Source organism: Asparagus officinalis, chromosome 8, assembly GCF_001876935.1.
Source record: "Asparagus officinalis chromosome 8, Aspof.V1, whole genome shotgun sequence".
In the NCBI taxonomy this organism is placed as follows: Eukaryota; Viridiplantae; Streptophyta; class Magnoliopsida; order Asparagales; family Asparagaceae; genus Asparagus; species Asparagus officinalis.
In genome coordinates, this window is record NC_033801.1 from 130,015,374 (window position 1) to 130,031,625 (window position 16,252).

A 16,252-nucleotide genomic window follows, 5' to 3' on the forward strand; every position below is an offset into this window, starting at 1 on the left:
TGGCGGTTCGCCGCTGGATCCGCAGAGTTTGGGGCGAATCCGACTCCGGTTCCTCGAAGCCTCGTGCTTCTTATAGATTTTATCGCAAGAGAGGTCAGATTTTGATAAAGTTGCTTTTTTTTGGGTGAGAAATTGTGTTAAGTTTGATTTTTTTATTGCAGTTGGTAAGAGTGTTGATGGGATCGATGATTCCGTGATCGTTCGGATGCTTCAAGCTGTGGCTGTGCCTGTTATTGGGAGTGCTTGCCATGTTTTTATGCATGGGCTTAATCATGTTAAGGTAATTTGAGGCTGGATTCAGAATTTTTGTGTTGGTTTTGTTTGTGAAATCTAGAATTTGAGTGTTTGATTGGTATCCATCCAGGTATATGGAGCTGAGAAATTGCATCGGGCATTGCTGCAAAGACCAAAAGGGAAACCCCTTTTGACGGTATGTAGAAGTTTTATCGTAAATGTTGTGTTATCCACCAAAAATCAAGGAAAAGAAGGGTTTGATTTAGGGTAGAGAACCCTAAAAGAGAGAGTGTTCATAAGCTTGTAGCCAGATCTCTGACATATAAGGTTGAATTGTAATAGTAACATATTGGAATTTATCGCAAGATATAGGTTTCCTTTGCTGTTTCAATGTCTTAATTAGTGAGGGTTTTTTTTTTAGTTTTCATGATTGATGATGTTTGTGAGATTGAAAGGAAAAAGAAAGGAGAAGGCATGAAATTACCATCATAAGTCAGTCTTTGGTTGTATGTTGTATTTTAATTCGGAGGTCTCTAGAAGGTGTTGATGATGTTTAGGTAACTCCTGTGTTCTTTTCTGCTGTAGTATGTCTTCTGTGTTGGAGATCTGAGGATGCTCTCAGTTATTAATAAATAATAATATGAATTAGTTACATCCCAGTGCCGTATGGTACAATATAATTACATAGGTGACCCTGGGGTTTCCATATCTACATGGATAATGCTACGGTTACTGACCGAGATTACATTGGTAACCCTAAATAACCCTAAGAATACTTTCATTGGGGTTATATGTGTAATCTCATTCAGTAACCTCGGGGTTATCCGCGTGGATACACAAACCCCAGGTTAACCCGTGTATGTTTGTGAGATTGAAAGGAAATAAAAAGGAGAACGCTTGAAGTTACTATCGTTATTTAGTGTTTGTTTGTATGTTATATTTTAATTAAGAGGTCTCCATAAGGTGTTGATAATATTTAGGTAACTCTTGTGTTCTTATCTGCTGTAGTATGTCTTTTGTGTTTGAGGTCTGAGGACACCCTTAGTTATTAATAAACAATAATATGAATTACCCGGTACCGTATGGTACGATGTAATTATACACAGGTGACTGTATCTGCATGGGTAACCCTAAGATTACCGACTGAGATTACATTGGTAACCCTAAGTAAATGTTGGGTTATCCACGAAGATACACAAACCACTGGTAACATGATGTAAATAATCCTAAATAATATAGATAAGCATGTTATCTGGTCAAGAATTTGATGTGACTATAGTTTGCATGTGAATGTCAAAGCTTCTTCAAATATTTTAAATTTCAGGTCATGTTACTATTGCTGAAATATTTTAGTAGCTAGGATATTACAGTAAGTATTTGCAATATTTCAGTTCAATTTTGACGTCCATTTTGTTGCAGTTTAGTAGAACTCACTGTTCTTGTGGTGGTTCTTATCCCTTAGTTTTGTTAATTTTCGTGATATTTAGCTATGAAGCGCATAGTTGTATGGGTCAATTAATCATTGTCTTCCACCTCATTGCAGATAAGCAATCATGTAGCTGCTATAGATGATCCGTTTGTGGTCGCTTCATTGCTTCCACCAAACATTATGCTAGATGCCCACAATTTGAGATGGACACTTTGTGCAACTGATCGCTGTTTCAGCAATCCGGTGCTATCCGCATTCTTCCGATGTGTCAAAGTTTTACCTGTTTCTCGTGGTGATGGCATTTATCAGAAGGTATCAAATCACTTTCAGAGAGTTCTTTCTTAAACAACTCCGATGCTTTCTAAGGCTATACATCATGTCTAACTCTTTATGTATTCTTTTGAAGACTTTCGTATTTCTGCTGATTTTCTTAATGTCAACAATTGCATGTGTAAATGTGGAGATACTTTTTTGACTTCTACATGAGCATCCTAATATAAATATATTCTCTTGCACCAGGCAGTAATATGTGTTGTGTAAATTCTTGTCTGTCTTTTTTCTGTAGATCAGTCTTGGGTTGATTTTGCTTTATCTTATTTCAACATACAGAAGACTTTTGAGTATTTGAGATAAGGAGCAGACATGTTTTATTGCCAGAGTCTCTTGACTCTTTACATATGCATTCTCATTCTTGTGCGACTTTCTTTCCTGATATGATAATTTTTATTTTTCTTTATATTTGTATTTTTAAAGCCTCATGTAATTTGTACATTGTGTTTATTTGTACTCAGGGAATGGACATGGCTCTGTGCAAGCTAAATAATGGTGGGTGGGTTCATATATTCCCCGAGGGAAGTCGTTCTAGGGATGGTGGGAAAACCATCGGTTCTTCCAAGAGAGGGGTTGGAAGGTAAGTGGGAAAGTAAAACTGTAATTTGAGCTTAAACGCTGAATATTTCTATAGACCCAAATATTAACTCAAAATTTCATGGCCGGTTTGAATCATTTTGAAATAACGGTGTTACCTCTACCATTCTAGTGATATCAAATTAGCAAAGCCCCTAATCAACCCATTATTAGCAGTTTCAAACCTTGAGCTGATAATATCCTGCTAAATTATTTTTCCATCCTTATATATGAGTGAGCTTTGTTTTTCATTTTCCTTTTCTGTTAGGCATGGTATTGATGTGTATATTAGACCAATAAGATTGAGCTATTGCTTCCATAATTCCATTTTTCACAATGAATTGTTGGAACTAGGAAGATCCCTTGAATGCCTATCAAGGGACATAAAAGCTGTTATTTATTAACATGCCGAATTAGTCCGTTTCAATATTTCATGAATACTTTCAGGCAAATAGAAGTAAGTCCGGATCTTCGGTTTCAATTTATGCTAGTATGGAAAGAGATTCAGTAAATCAGTCTTTTGTCCGACTAAGGAACCACGCAAAATATGTCATAGTCTAAATAATTTAGAGGTGGGTGAAGAAGTGGACAAGCTCCAAAGTTCAGTTATATTGAATTGGTGAGTAAAAAAAAGTTATCATACATTCTTGAAGTTATGCACCCGTGATGAACCGTCAGCTTCACATTCAAGGAACCATGGTCAGTTTTGGTTTTTGCTACGAATGCAAAAGAAATAGTAGGATGAGTAAATGCAGACACCTATACACAGCCTTTGATGAATGAAAAATGCATGTACATGTGCATGCTTCCATTAAAACACCCTGAGTAAGGCCTGGTATGAGTGCATATATATTCATTGCACGAGAACAATCCAAGAATTGATTTTTATAAAACGGTTTCGTGATACAATAGGGCATGTGAATAACTCCAATCCAAGTTATGATGTTGGTAATGTATCAATATGGTTTGCTACTCGTAGCTATGATTTCCAACCATTTGCCTATGGATCATCGTCAAATTTACGTAGTGGCACCTGTTCATCCTAGGTGATTTTCCTTTTATCAGTGTTTTTTTAGCTTTACTGGATTTTGTAGTGATGCATGATCATATTCATTATGGATCTTCCAGGCTGGTGATGGATGCAGACAGCATCCCGATAGTCATCCCCTTTGTCCACACAGGAATGCAAGAAATCATGCCCGTAGGAACAAAATTCCCAAAAGTCGGGAAACAGGTAGATCATCATTTATAATCAATCATTATGCAATCTTAGTGCACGATTAATTGTAATTAATCTTTCTGTATCCTATCATAACTTGCCCTTGTTCTGAATGAAGCTCTCCCAATAGTTGGGAAACAGGTAGATCATCATTTATAATCAATCAGTTTGCAATCTTAATGCACAATTAATTGCAATTAATCTTTCTGTAGCATATCATAATTGCCCCTTGTTCTAAATGAAGCTCCTCCTTTTGCGCTTATGTGCTATATTTTTTTTATTGGAAATTCTTTCAGGTTACAGTGGTAGTTGGTGACCCTATCTATCTTGAAGATCTACTCGTCTCCAAGGATAATACCCAAGATGCGAACAGAGGAACTCTTTATGATGCTGTGTCATCAAGGATAGGTAATCGCCTCCAAGAGCTAAAACTTCAAGCTGAGAGATTAGCTTTGGAACATCAATTTGAAGTCGAGCAGTACCATACGCATGACAAAGGACATGAATATGGTATTTGGCAGCAAGTTGACTGGGAAGCATTCGGCATGGAAAATGTTATGTCAACTGGTGGGGACACCTCCCAGATTGTTAAACAAAGATTTCCAAGCCAGCAGAAGGAATCCCTCAAACAATCCCAGAAGCCCGAATCCTCTCATCAAACACTTAGGATGGGCTTCAGTTATGATGGTGGTATTATGTCCAGAGTTCGTAATTTTGTAAACCCATCCGAGTTTATGGGATTTGCCGCCAGAGGCTTGTTCATGAATGGTCAGTTGCTTGATGAAGGTACCTTTAACATTCAAGAAACTGGTCCAGTCAAGGCCTGGAAAGAGTTCATGAATAAGAGATCATCGATTGAAGGGCGTTTTAAGATTCAGGAAGCTGCTGCAGTTAAGGCGTGGAAACAGTTTGTGAACGAAAGATTGTCCGATGGGGGTCGCTTTAGAATTCAAGAAGCTGTCCCAGTTACGGCATGGAAACAGTTCTTCGAAGGCAGTGGGTTTAACATGCGCGGTTGTGTGTAGTTTGTTCCCCGGACCTTTGCAAAACAAGTGCAGGCTCAGGAGTGAGCTTGTGGTGGCTGTCTTGATTGAGGTTCTACTAATTTGTGTAGCAAGTGTACCGTGTCAACTCATTTTTGTCCATTAATCTTAAAATTTTGGTGCGTTTTTAATAGTATTGTCTCTGAATAAGCGGTATGCTTGCTGTAGCCTGAACAATAACAGATTCATGCTGGCACTTTTTGTCAGTTCTTTTGTAAATATTCAGTTGTTTCTGCAAATTTCCCTCCATGTTTCACCGTGATCGTCACCATGCTATATCACTAATTTCCATTACCAAATAATCAGCTCACCATCAGCATAATTTTAGCACCAACACATTTGAGAAAATGAAAATGTCTTGTATCGTGTAAGAAACTCAAAACATATATACCAACCTTTTTTATTATAATTTAAAAAAGGTAATTGTCAAGTGTAAATAATGTTTGTATTCAAATTAAGTAATAAAAAAAATAACAAGTTTCCATAAACTTTTATTATAATTTATTTCAGGATTGCATTGCAGTTCTTGACAAACTGTAGGAAAATTCGATAACACCTTACCCAAAATCCTAAGTCCTAACCGAATAACACATTATATTTGAATTTAGTTCTAAACGAATAACACGTTATATTTAGATCCAAATCACAGGTCCTAATTGAATAAAACCTTGAATTTATATCCGTATTTTAATCTTAAACGAATAACACCTTGAATCAAAATTCGATAAAAGTAGGAATCCGAACTAATAATCCTCAACAAATAACCCCCTCTTAGAAAAAAAAACTTTAAATGACTATTATAAAAAAAAACTTTAGGATTTATCTTAAATTTTATAATTGATGCCCCATGAACTATTTGTGCCCTTACATGGACAACAATTTAAAAGACTATTATTGTCAGTTGGTATAGTTTGGTAAAAATAATAATGAAATATTTTATGTATTGAGATTTTATAATTATTATATATAAATAAGTTTCTTTATTGATAGATATTATATAAGATGTTAACTCATATTTATAACTGTACAAGTGCTCCTATAGGAAAAATTATCTGGATCTGTTCCTGCTCATGAAGATTTTTAATAATACTATAATTATATGATTAACTCTCTATTTTGTCGAACATGATTCTTCATGTACAAAGGTTGGACAACAAATTATTTTTGAGTCACTTCTTCTAAAACCAACGAGAAGTTTATATTCAACAACGTAAAATTCTTCATATCAGAGACCTTTTGTGATAGGATATCTGTGATAGTCATCATCTTTAAAGGATAAATTATACTAAATCCCCAATAACTCTCAGAGCATTTTGCAGTGAATCCCAATAACTTCTAAAATCGCACTAAACTCTTAATAACGATTGGAATTGCAGAAAATCTCTAATAAGTTTTCACATTTCACATATTGCCTCTATGATGGTGTCAGTCCCAATTTTGCATTGGCGACACATTTAGATGTTAAATATGGACTGATGTCGTCGTGGGGGTTAACTACAAAACACGGATACTTATTGGAAGTTTTTTGCAATTCTAATAGTTAAAAGAGATTTAGTGCGATTTAATAAGTTATTGGGGGTTTACCACAAAATGCTGATTTTTTTTATTGGAATCTAGCGTAACAAATTTAAACTTTAGCATGTAAGCAGTCGTGTATTTATCAGACAACTCAGTTTTCTTGCTTAAATGTATGGGCCTCTAAAGCCCAACTAAACTTGGATCCGAACAGGCCCAATTCTGAAAAAAAGAGCAAACTTTACCTCGTTCACTTCTCTCCATCTTCAAACCGAAGCTGGGGTTTCTTCATCAAATCCGGAAATAGAAAGAAACCCCATTTCTTCTTCAAGTTCTGGCCATGGCTGCCGCCGGCGGTAAGTAAAGCTCATTTCCTCTCTCCCTCTCTCTCTCTTTTTTATGAATGCTTCAAAATGTTTCGTTCAATTCTTAGTAGTAGAAACAAAAATCCCATCAAACTGTTATTGTTCACTGAACAAAGATCAAATCTTTTATCAACCCACCTCCGTTTTCTCCACAATGGGATCCCCAAATCTCAATCAGAGGAACCAGAGGAACCCATTAAGGATCAATCATCGTTCACGGTCTCCTACCTCATAAACTCATGCGGCCTCTCCTCTAAATCTGCCGCCGCCGCCGCCGGCCAGATCTGCATCAAAACCCCCCAAAACCCCGATTCCATCCTTAGTCAAAGATCAAATCTTTTATCAACCCACCTCCGTTTTCTCCACAATGGGATCCCCAAATCTCAATCAGAGGAACCAGAGGAACCCATTAAGGATCAATCATCGTTCACGGTCTCCTACCTCATAAACTCATGCGGCCTCTCCTCTAAATCTGCCGCCGCCGCCGCCGGCCAGATCTGCATCAAAACCCCCCAAAACCCCGATTCCATCCTTAGTTTCCTCAAATCCTTCGGTTTAACAAGCACCCAGATCGCCAGACTCATCTCCAAGCGCCCAAGCATTCTCATGTCCAGGGTCGAAAAAACCCTGAAGCCAAAGCTCAGCTATTTTCTCAATGCTGGGTTTTCGACAGCTCAACTCGCAGAACTCCTCTGCCTCGACACAAGTTTGCTCAGGTCGAGCCTGCCCAACAGACTGAAGCCCAATTTCGAGCTTCTGAGTTCCGTAATTGGCGATGTCCAGCGAACATACGCGGCTTTTCGCCGCAACTCTAGGCTGATGAGCAACAATCTTGAGACCAATTTCCTGCCCAATGTGAAAACCCTTCGATCTTATGAAGTCCCTGATGAAAAGATCACATTTTTAGCAGCCTGGTATCCGAGGACGCTGATGCTGCCAGCCGAGAAATTCGGGACGGTGGTCGCGTCCATCGCGAAATTTGGATTTGACCCATCGTCGACCTTGTTTGTTCAAGGTGTTAGTGCACTGGGAGGGTTGGAGCCCTGTGCTTGGGAGAAGAAGGTGGCTTTGTATAAGAGTCTGGGATGGTCAGCCGAAGAGATCGTCTCCGCCTTCAGAAAACAACCTTTTTGTATGTCACTATCGGAGGAGAAGATGAGGAAAGTGGCGGGCTTCTTTACGAAGGAAATGAGCTGCTCGCCTTCATTGTTGGCGACGAAACCAGTTCTTCTGTGTTTGAGCTTTGAGAGGAGGATCTTACCGAGGTGTTCGGTTCTGAGCGTGCTAGTATCTAAGGGGTTGCTAACAAGAGAATTGGGGCAGATCAGTTTCTTGAAGGTGAAGACCGAGAGATTCTTAGCGCAGTATTTGGCCAAGTATGCCGAACGAGCTCCTGAGATCCTTGAGGTTTATGAGGGTAGGATGACATTGCAGGACTTTAATATTCAGTTCATGAACCTCTGACTTCCTTACTGCTCTTGATGTTGCCAATGCTCTCTGGACTTTTTACTACTTTGTATTTGTTGTATGAGAATCATCTCGTATTTTTGCCAAATTTACTGCGAGAATTGGTCAAGGGCTACCCCAGATGCAATTGGTAACACCATTCTGAAGAAGAAAAAAAATTGTAGTTTCCAAGTCAGTTTTGTAACGTGAAGGGGGCCGGAGGCCCCGGGGTTTACTTGGCTGGTACGAGTCAAGACCGCTCACCACCACCACCACCACCACGACGACAACAAAAAAATTACGATCATGTTTGTGACTGCTGATATAGGGCCAAATCTACGCCTGCTGTAATCTTCACAGTGCATGTAGAGCAAAGAATAACCGAGACATAAATATGCTTGATGTAAGATGTGTCAATTTGATCTAAGCTTTCATTGTTCTCGATTCGCAGACCATCGTCAACTTCCTTTATTTTGTACCTGTATATAGAGGTACTTTGATCAAGAGTATCGCAGCGGTATATAACATGAATCTAAATTAACTGCGATATACTCAATATACGCTACCTATTTGAAATTAACCGCCATATATATACGCTACTCCATTTTTTGGCGGCTTTTCGTGTTAGACTGGTTTACAGTGAAAAAAATAGCTCAAAATGGAAGAAAAATGTATATAAAGATGGTTACACGACGAAAATGTGACAAGTATACGCTCAAGTGTCTGGTGTTTTTTTAATTCGAAGAAAGAGTATGGAATCTATGTACTGTATACGTCGTACTCGTATCAGATTTTGTGGTGATATCTTTCCATCTTTGAAGAAGAATTTTATGAGTCGTGAATAAATTTTGCAAAGGTTTCTATGTCTTCATTCATGAATCATGATCATGCAATTGAGCAGGCACTACTTAAAAAAAAGCCATGCTGATACTACGTATATTCCTAAAACAATGCTAAGCTTTTCAACAAGCATAATTTATTTAGCAAAGTTTATTATTATTATATACATAGAAGACTGAAATCTTATCAACACTGAGATCACACGTCTCGCGCTATTTCGATTTGGTTCTTATTTTGTTTTTCTAATTGCACTAACAAGAGGCCCAGTTGCGTTTTGAACGGAGTGGGCCTGGTTGGGCTCTGTCCCACGCCATTGAAAAAGGTCCTGGGCAACTAAAAAGCTGGGTCAAGTTTCATATGCTGAGCTCGAAATTAGTAAATCAGAAATGGCAAAATTTTTATCCCTCCTCAAAAACTGCAAACTTATTTTTTTTTCCCCGCTCCCAATTTCCACAATCATAATCAAAATCTAATCTTTCTCCTCTCTATCGCAGCTCCGGATCCCTTCTCATTTGCTCGCTCTCGCGCGTGAACTTACGTTCAATTTCTTTTTTTTTCTTTCTCTCTCTTTCTCCCCCCTTTTATTTCAAATTAATTTTCTGCAATTTGTGCAGGTTCATCAGAGGCTACATGGCATTCAAGATTCCTCATAGTTAATTAATGGTTGATCGTGAGCAATGCGCTTCTGTTCACCGTGGATCCTGCGATCGCACTCAGGTTACCTCGTCCTTCTACAAACCCTAACCCTAGATTGAATTTTTAAATTATTTTTTTATCATCAGGAATCGTCCAAATTTGAATGTATTTAATGACTGAATCATATTCATATTCGATCATGAGACGAGTAGAAAAAGACATGTCTTATATCATCAGGCAGTTTTGTAACAAGCTAAAAGTTTTTTTTTTTTTTGGACGACCGAACACAATACAATGATACCTGCGATAAACTTTATAGCTTTTATGATAGGTAATTCCATTATCTTGCTTAAATGATTGGTGACATAAGAATGATGTTATCAAGCTAAAAAAGTTCCAAACTGCTTAATTAAAATTTCGTAGAGAGCCCCAAAACTTTGGGATACTTTTCAGATAGCCCCTAAGCTTTTTGATTGCACAAAATCCCCTGAACTCTGGGATCTCACAAAACCCCCTTGAAGTTTGAACTTTCCCAACAAACCCCCATCTATAATTGACAAATAAAATAAAGGGGAATTGAATATTAGTCCCTTAAATCATCTCTAGTTGCCAAATAGTCCCTCAAATCTCATTATTTGCTTATTAGTCCCTTAAATCTTCAATTTTCTTGCCATACGGTCCTTCTGAGAAAAATGTTAACTTCTCTAGCTCTAGTTGAGTTAATGCTTAACCCAACAACTAAAGTTACCTTATTGCCCCTAGGACATACGATTCCCTCTAGAGTTATGCGTTTAGAGGGAAGCTAGTTATGGGAGTGACCCAATTTTGGGTCTGGTGGAAGCATGGGACCAATGGAGAAGAAAGAATGTGGGTTTGAGCTAGTATAGGTGGGGTTATAATGGATATTCTACCTAATTCCGTCATATTTAAGGGTCAATTACAACATCACCTAGTATGAGGGACAGATTGGCAAGAAAACTGAAGATTTAAGGGACTAATAAGCAAATAATGAGATTGGAGGGACTATTTGGCAATTAAAGATGATTTAAGGAACCAGTATGCTATTAACCCATAAATAAAACGTCCTTGAGAAGGGGAAATAAAACTCAATCAATTCATTTCTCATTTGACATTTACAGGCGGTAGACAGCCCAAATTAACTAGAAGTACCATGAAAATTTTGGAAATAATTCTAAATAGACTCATATACTTCATGAGTATAATTTTTTGCAGTTGAAATGATCAAATCATCATTGTCGATCACCATCTCGTGACGAGTAAGCTTCTTCTTCTGCATAATATACATATACATCGGGAGATAAAAAGCAATTAGATAACTTCTTGAAAATGTTAAAAGTAATTTCTCATACTATGAAGACCTTCTACATATTTCTTCAGGAGCATATTTTTTCACAGGGGAGACACTTGGATCACTATAAGCTTTGAGATGGAAATAAATGATTATGTGGCTTGTTAATCAACAATTATCGAGTATCCCATAAGAATTGGAGGAGCTCGGTTCATGGATGAATTTCTCCATATTACTGGTTTGAACTAGGAGCTCCTCCAATCCTAATGGGATGCTTGGCAACAGTGTGATTAACAAGCCAACATCACCATTTATTCCTATAACAAGCTAACATTTCCATATTCTTGTTTCCAACTAGTATTTCTTGAGGTAGAAAAGAAAAGAAAAGAAAAGAATTAAAAAAAACATAGAAGAGCCAATAACTACATATTTGTCAGTTGCTGTTTCTTGAATTTTGCGGATTGTACCAAGAGACAGAATAGACTGGTATACATGGCATGAAGTTGAAGCGTATATAACTGATATGCTGGAAAATTGTTCTTTCCAAAGGCGCGGGGAGGGGGAATAATGTGGTAAAAAATGGAAAAAAACATAAATGTGGATGTATATATATATTTTTTTTGAAATTTGTGCCTTTTAGCGGCTCTATGACAAGGAACATGGACATGCCATTATATGGCTGAATACATCCTATGGATTTTGCTTCAAAAGCAATAATTGATAATAATTTGAAATATTACTTGCCATATGCATCTTTGGTGCATGATACACCGATGAATAAAATTTGGAACGTGAGAAAAATATTGTTGATTCATAATTTAGTATGATTTTTTTAGAACGATCATGATATTACTAGGGCTCAGGCATTGGACCTGCAGTTCCATCACCTTTGTCGCACTAATTTTTACTACTACACACAGGTGCACTAATTTTGATTACTATACACTTGACATGCCTCAAAATTAAGTCTTCTGCTTGCTGAAGGTTTTCATTTCCCTCGAAGTTCAATTTATAATGACTTGAAGTTCAATTATTTTTAGATGATCCCAGCGTGGGTATTTTTGAGTGAAACATACTAATCTCAATTGCTATTTGCCAAATCACTTTGTTAATAACCGTACAAATTGTTGAATTACTCATGGTTTTGTCATGTTTATTTGTAGATGCGATCAATTTCTATGATTATATGGTGGTTTCGTAGAGTGATGGTAATTGAGGGATAAACTAATCCCTGCTTTAATTTATTCAGTTCTTAAGTTTCAGATCTTGTAATTATCTTTAATAGTCTTTGTTATCCTTTTGACTAAAAACTAGGTCTGGCCTGTGGACTTTAAAGAAGTCTTGGCAATACATGTAGCAGAGCGTCCCACTCACGGCTCAACAAACTGACAGGTAAAATTGTTGCTTCCATTGTTTGCTCCTCGCGTTGTGCTGTAGGAGTGTAGGGTCTTCTCTCTGTCTTTGTATTTTCATTTGGTAGTTGCTGACCCTAAATTATATTACTGTTAAAAAAACTTGTCTTATTTGCATAAGGTTGTAATTATTTTTTAGTTTTTGTGTCAGGTGATGAGGTGTCCAAGGGTGTCAAATCTATCAGTGTTGGGTATAATTTTGGATGTTTCTAGTTTGAAAAATCCAAGTATTTTCGGAATGATCTGGGAAATCATGCTGCAGATTTTATTCTTCTATTTTTTGGTCAGTAGTAAACTAGATGCATTATTCCATTTATTTGGAATTTTTTGTTTTTTTATTGAATTATTTGGTTCCCCAAAACTGTGAGCGTACTGTAAGTCTGTAACAACTTAAAATTGTTTTTTAAGTATTAAACATTTAATGGCCAAGTTTATTTTTACTCCAACAGTCCTTATTCTGTTACAGTCAAAATTAAAAATAAAACCATTGCAAAAATTTATCAAACCAACAAGCAAGGTTATCGATAGCGGATAGCGTTGTGTAGCGGTGAAGCGTTGTTAATGCTATTTGGAGCTATTGCGACAAAATAGCAGTAAAAAACGCAAAGTCAAATAACGGCCTAATTTAGATATGTATTAATATTAAAAAAAATTATAAAAAAGTTTAGAAAATATAAAAGTACATTTGATGATTTAAAGAGATTGTAAACATGAAATAGACATGTAACTGTCACATAATACCGAAGACAACTGGAGAAGTCAAAGAGTTGTCATCTTCAAGAAGATGAGCTAAGCGGTGAGAGGACTGCACTAGGAGGAGCTCATAGCGAGAGAAGGTGAGAGGAAGTGCTGAGGGAGGTGCCAGAGGCTATGAGAGGCGGCAGGAGTATCCCAAAAAGCGAGGGAGGCGGTAGGATGTAGTTGTTGCTGGTTGGGTTTAACTTAAAAAAATAAATTTCAAACCGCTTGTAAATAGCGATAAAAAAACGGATTTTGCCCGCAATCGTCCGCTACTCATTGCTATGGTGCGCTATTGGCTGCTTTTACAAGCGAAAAACGCATATTCCACAATATGTCATCGTTATTGGGTGACAGCGTAGCGTAGCGGGAAGGGACCGTTAACGCTAGTGGCGCCGCTATTGCAGGGCTATTTACCGCTATTTATAACAGTGCCAACAAGAAGACAACATGCGTATGCACCAAATGGTTACATTATAAAATATCATGGCAATCAAAAGCCCAACTTTATTTTTGGCTCGTAGGCCCATATATGTTGGGCTCAAATTAGAGCATGTGTGGCAATTTTAGATTATAATCTAATTGGCTTATAATCTACAGATAGATTATAAGCTAAGTGAATTATAAGCCAAAGTGTTTGGTAAATTTAATGGATTATAGTTTATTTTTAATAGTAAAGTGTTTGGAAAAGGTTTAGGTTATGAGCTATCATTGTTGTCAAAATGGCCAAAAAACATTTAATGCAGTTGGAGAGAGAGAGAGATAAACGGAGTTTGAAATTTTCTAAAATGATGAGGGTCATATTAGACTTTTACTTGGCCAACCATTGTGGCTTATAAGCCGCAAAAAATAATCTAGGGTAGCCCAGCTTATTTTTGGTGGCCTATAAGCCAAATTAAGCTGTTTGCTTAACATGTTAAAGTGAGTAATAAGCCACTTTGTCTACTTGCCATACATGCTTTTTTAGTACCTTGAAATCATATCCCGTTGCAAAATTCAAAAATAAGCTATTTGCTTAACATGTTAAAGTAAGTAATAAGCCACTTTGTCTACTTGCCATGCATGCATGTTTTTTTAGTACCTTGAAATCATATCCCGTTGCAAAAATTCACCCCTCCCCAAAAACTGCAAACTTTTTGTTCCTGCTCCCCCAATTTCCACAATCTGCAAACTCCCTAAATCTGGATGGCTTTTTCAACAAGTCTAATCTCTTCTCCGTCTTGTGCTCGTTTTCATCTGTTAGCAAACTTAGCATTAAAAAAATATCCCTCTCTTTTTTTCCCTTTTTATTTTACGGTAATTTTCTTCAATTTTTACAAGTTCATCAGCATCTAAGCATTTAAAGATTTCTCGTAGTTATGGGAGATCGACTGCCATGAATCCCGCTTCTATTTCACTATGATCTTATGATCGCATTCAAGGTACTTTGACCTGTTGGGTTCGATTAATCCAACGAACCCATGTGGCCCAACCTACTCGATTTTGGATTTGATTTAAAGTTGCCATCGATTCAAGTTAGGATCAGGATGCTAACCACATGGTCTGGTTAGATAAGTTTCATGTTTATCAAGTTGGGTGGTTATCTTGAATATCTAAAGGATAGGATTAATCGGAGTGTAATCCCACGGTTGTGATTAAACCATGATGGGTAGGGTTAATCACAAATATCTATTTAAAGGGTGGGAGTCTCTCCTCTCAACCGTATGCAGAAAAGAGACCTAATTCCCATCATTGGCTACGGGAGGAGAGAGGAGAAGACTTCCATTATTTTCGTCGGTGAACGGTAACTTTAATCTGAATTTCTAGTTCAATTATTCATGTCTAGATAATTAGATTTTTCCAACAGTGGTATCAGAGACTGGTTGTGCATGAATCTTTGATCTAGAATTAAAGTTTTTTCGGATTAATTTAAAAAAAAATATCAACGTTTTGAATCTGCGTTTTTGTTTGCCGTCAAACGCTGGAAATAGATCAACGTTAAAAAAAAAGAAAAAAAAAGGATTCAGCGTGTTTTCTTTCAATTGATTACTTGTTTAATTCAATCTTATCTCCGAAGATCTCATGGCCACAGCGAAGTTAAATAAAAAAAAGGGGCCATCTTTGAGTTTACAATTTTTTTTAATGCCGCATCAACCATGGCTGCTCCGCGCCATCAAAGGATTTTTGGATTATCCAAACTGCATCTCCATATGTAATTAAGGATGCCCCATCATATATATATATATAACTGTTTTTCATTGTGAACGCCATGGCCAGATGCAAATCAGAACTCAAGATGTTTTTTTTTTTTTTTTTCATGCCTCCAACGGCTATGGCTGGAGTTTGAACCCATGTGGTCATGCCTGTTCCTCGTGGCTGCTCCAAAGGCCATGGCATCGCAGAAGTATGGCGCCGGCGGCGGGAATGCGGCCGGCGGCGGGTTCTGTGGGAGATTGGGTGCTGGCGGCAGCCTCTTGGTCGGGTGGGATTAGGGTTAGGGTTTTAATTAGGGTTATAATTAATTAATTAATTTAATTAAATAAATAATTAGATTAATTAGTATAATTAACTATTATTTATTTATTTTAGTTATATATCTCTATAACCCATTAAGGAAGACCCGATCCAGTATGTATTGGACCCGACCCGTTACAATAATGGATTAGATCCATTAAAATTCTGACCCAACCCATTATGAAATAGGTCAGCCCATTAATTTCCAGACCCGACCCATTACAGTTTAGATCACTCATTTTGTTTTGGTCGTTACAGATCCGTTTTAAGTCCGATTTGAGCCCATAAATAGTCGTTGGAAAGATCATTCTGTGTACTTTTCAACTACATAGTTTTTTATTTTCATTTTATAAAGTTTTAATACAGGAATTTGGACAATTCATAAAGATTATTGTATGCACATAAAGATAATTGATTTACCCTAATTATATCCTTAATTCAGGTGGGGTAAATATTTGGGTTCATGATAAAACGGATTATAGTATTAGATCAACCTATGGGGTTAAGGAAGATCAGTAAAACAGTCACTTAGAAATTATGGTAGAGTAGGTTAGTGTCTTGCCCAAATGTGACCAACCTATAATACCCTAATTTTCTAAGGTTGAGTTTAGTTTCATTTGGACTGGTAGGTTGCACTTATCTGTGGGTGGACTACTAGTCTTGCCCA

The 16,252-nt window shown here is 37.2% G+C and overlaps 2 protein-coding genes and 1 long non-coding RNA gene across 6 annotated transcripts; all 3 read left to right on the forward strand.

The window, feature by feature from the left end:
• LOC109820370 (tafazzin-like) lies at positions 7-5,070 on the forward strand. The gene is made up of 7 exons (XM_020386498.1): positions 7-93; positions 162-280; positions 365-430; positions 1,778-1,975; positions 2,455-2,573; positions 3,698-3,803; positions 4,085-5,070. The coding sequence occupies exons 2-7, from the start codon at positions 206-208 to the stop codon at positions 4,811-4,813; spliced, it is 1,293 nt and encodes a 430-aa protein (XP_020242087.1). The 5' UTR covers positions 7-93; positions 162-205; the 3' UTR covers positions 4,814-5,070.
• Positions 6,618-8,604, forward strand: LOC109822257. 3 transcript variants are annotated; one of them, XM_020388426.1, is made up of 2 exons: positions 6,618-7,029; positions 7,243-8,604. In XM_020388426.1, the coding sequence occupies exons 1-2, from the start codon at positions 6,760-6,762 to the stop codon at positions 8,173-8,175; spliced, it is 1,203 nt and encodes a 400-aa protein (XP_020244015.1). In that variant the 5' UTR covers positions 6,618-6,759; the 3' UTR covers positions 8,176-8,604. The 3 variants fall into 3 exon arrangements, with proteins under 3 accessions (XP_020244015.1, XP_020244014.1, XP_020244016.1); XM_020388425.1 differs by having other exon boundaries at positions 6,618-6,995; positions 7,209-8,604; XM_020388427.1 differs by having other exon boundaries at positions 6,618-6,827; positions 7,041-8,604.
• LOC109851550 lies at positions 9,359-12,834 on the forward strand. 2 transcript variants are annotated; one of them, XR_002249887.1, is made up of 4 exons: positions 9,359-9,714; positions 12,106-12,150; positions 12,257-12,334; positions 12,494-12,834. It is a non-coding gene; the product is annotated as an uncharacterized LOC109851550 (long non-coding RNA). The 2 variants fall into 2 exon arrangements; XR_002249886.1 differs by having other exon boundaries at positions 12,506-12,823.

What these genes read in the sequence shown, in the direction of transcription:
- LOC109820370 (XM_020386498.1), top strand. Translation starts at nt 206, where the DNA reads ATGCTTCAAGCTGTGGCTGTGCCTGTTATTGGGAGTGCTTGCCATGTT. An exon ending in AAGGGAAACCCCTTTTGACG is followed by an intron (nt 431 to 1,777) that starts GTATGTAGAAGT and finishes ACCTCATTGCAG; the next exon opens with ATAAGCAATCATGTAGCTGC. An exon ending in GTGATGGCATTTATCAGAAG is followed by an intron (nt 1,976 to 2,454) that starts GTATCAAATCAC and finishes ATTTGTACTCAG; the next exon opens with GGAATGGACATGGCTCTGTG.
- LOC109822257 (XM_020388426.1), top strand. Translation starts at nt 6,760, where the DNA reads ATGTTTCGTTCAATTCTTAGTAGTAGAAACAAAAATCCCATCAAACTG. An exon ending in CCCAAAACCCCGATTCCATC is followed by an intron (nt 7,030 to 7,242) that starts CTTAGTCAAAGA and finishes CCCGATTCCATC; the next exon opens with CTTAGTTTCCTCAAATCCTT.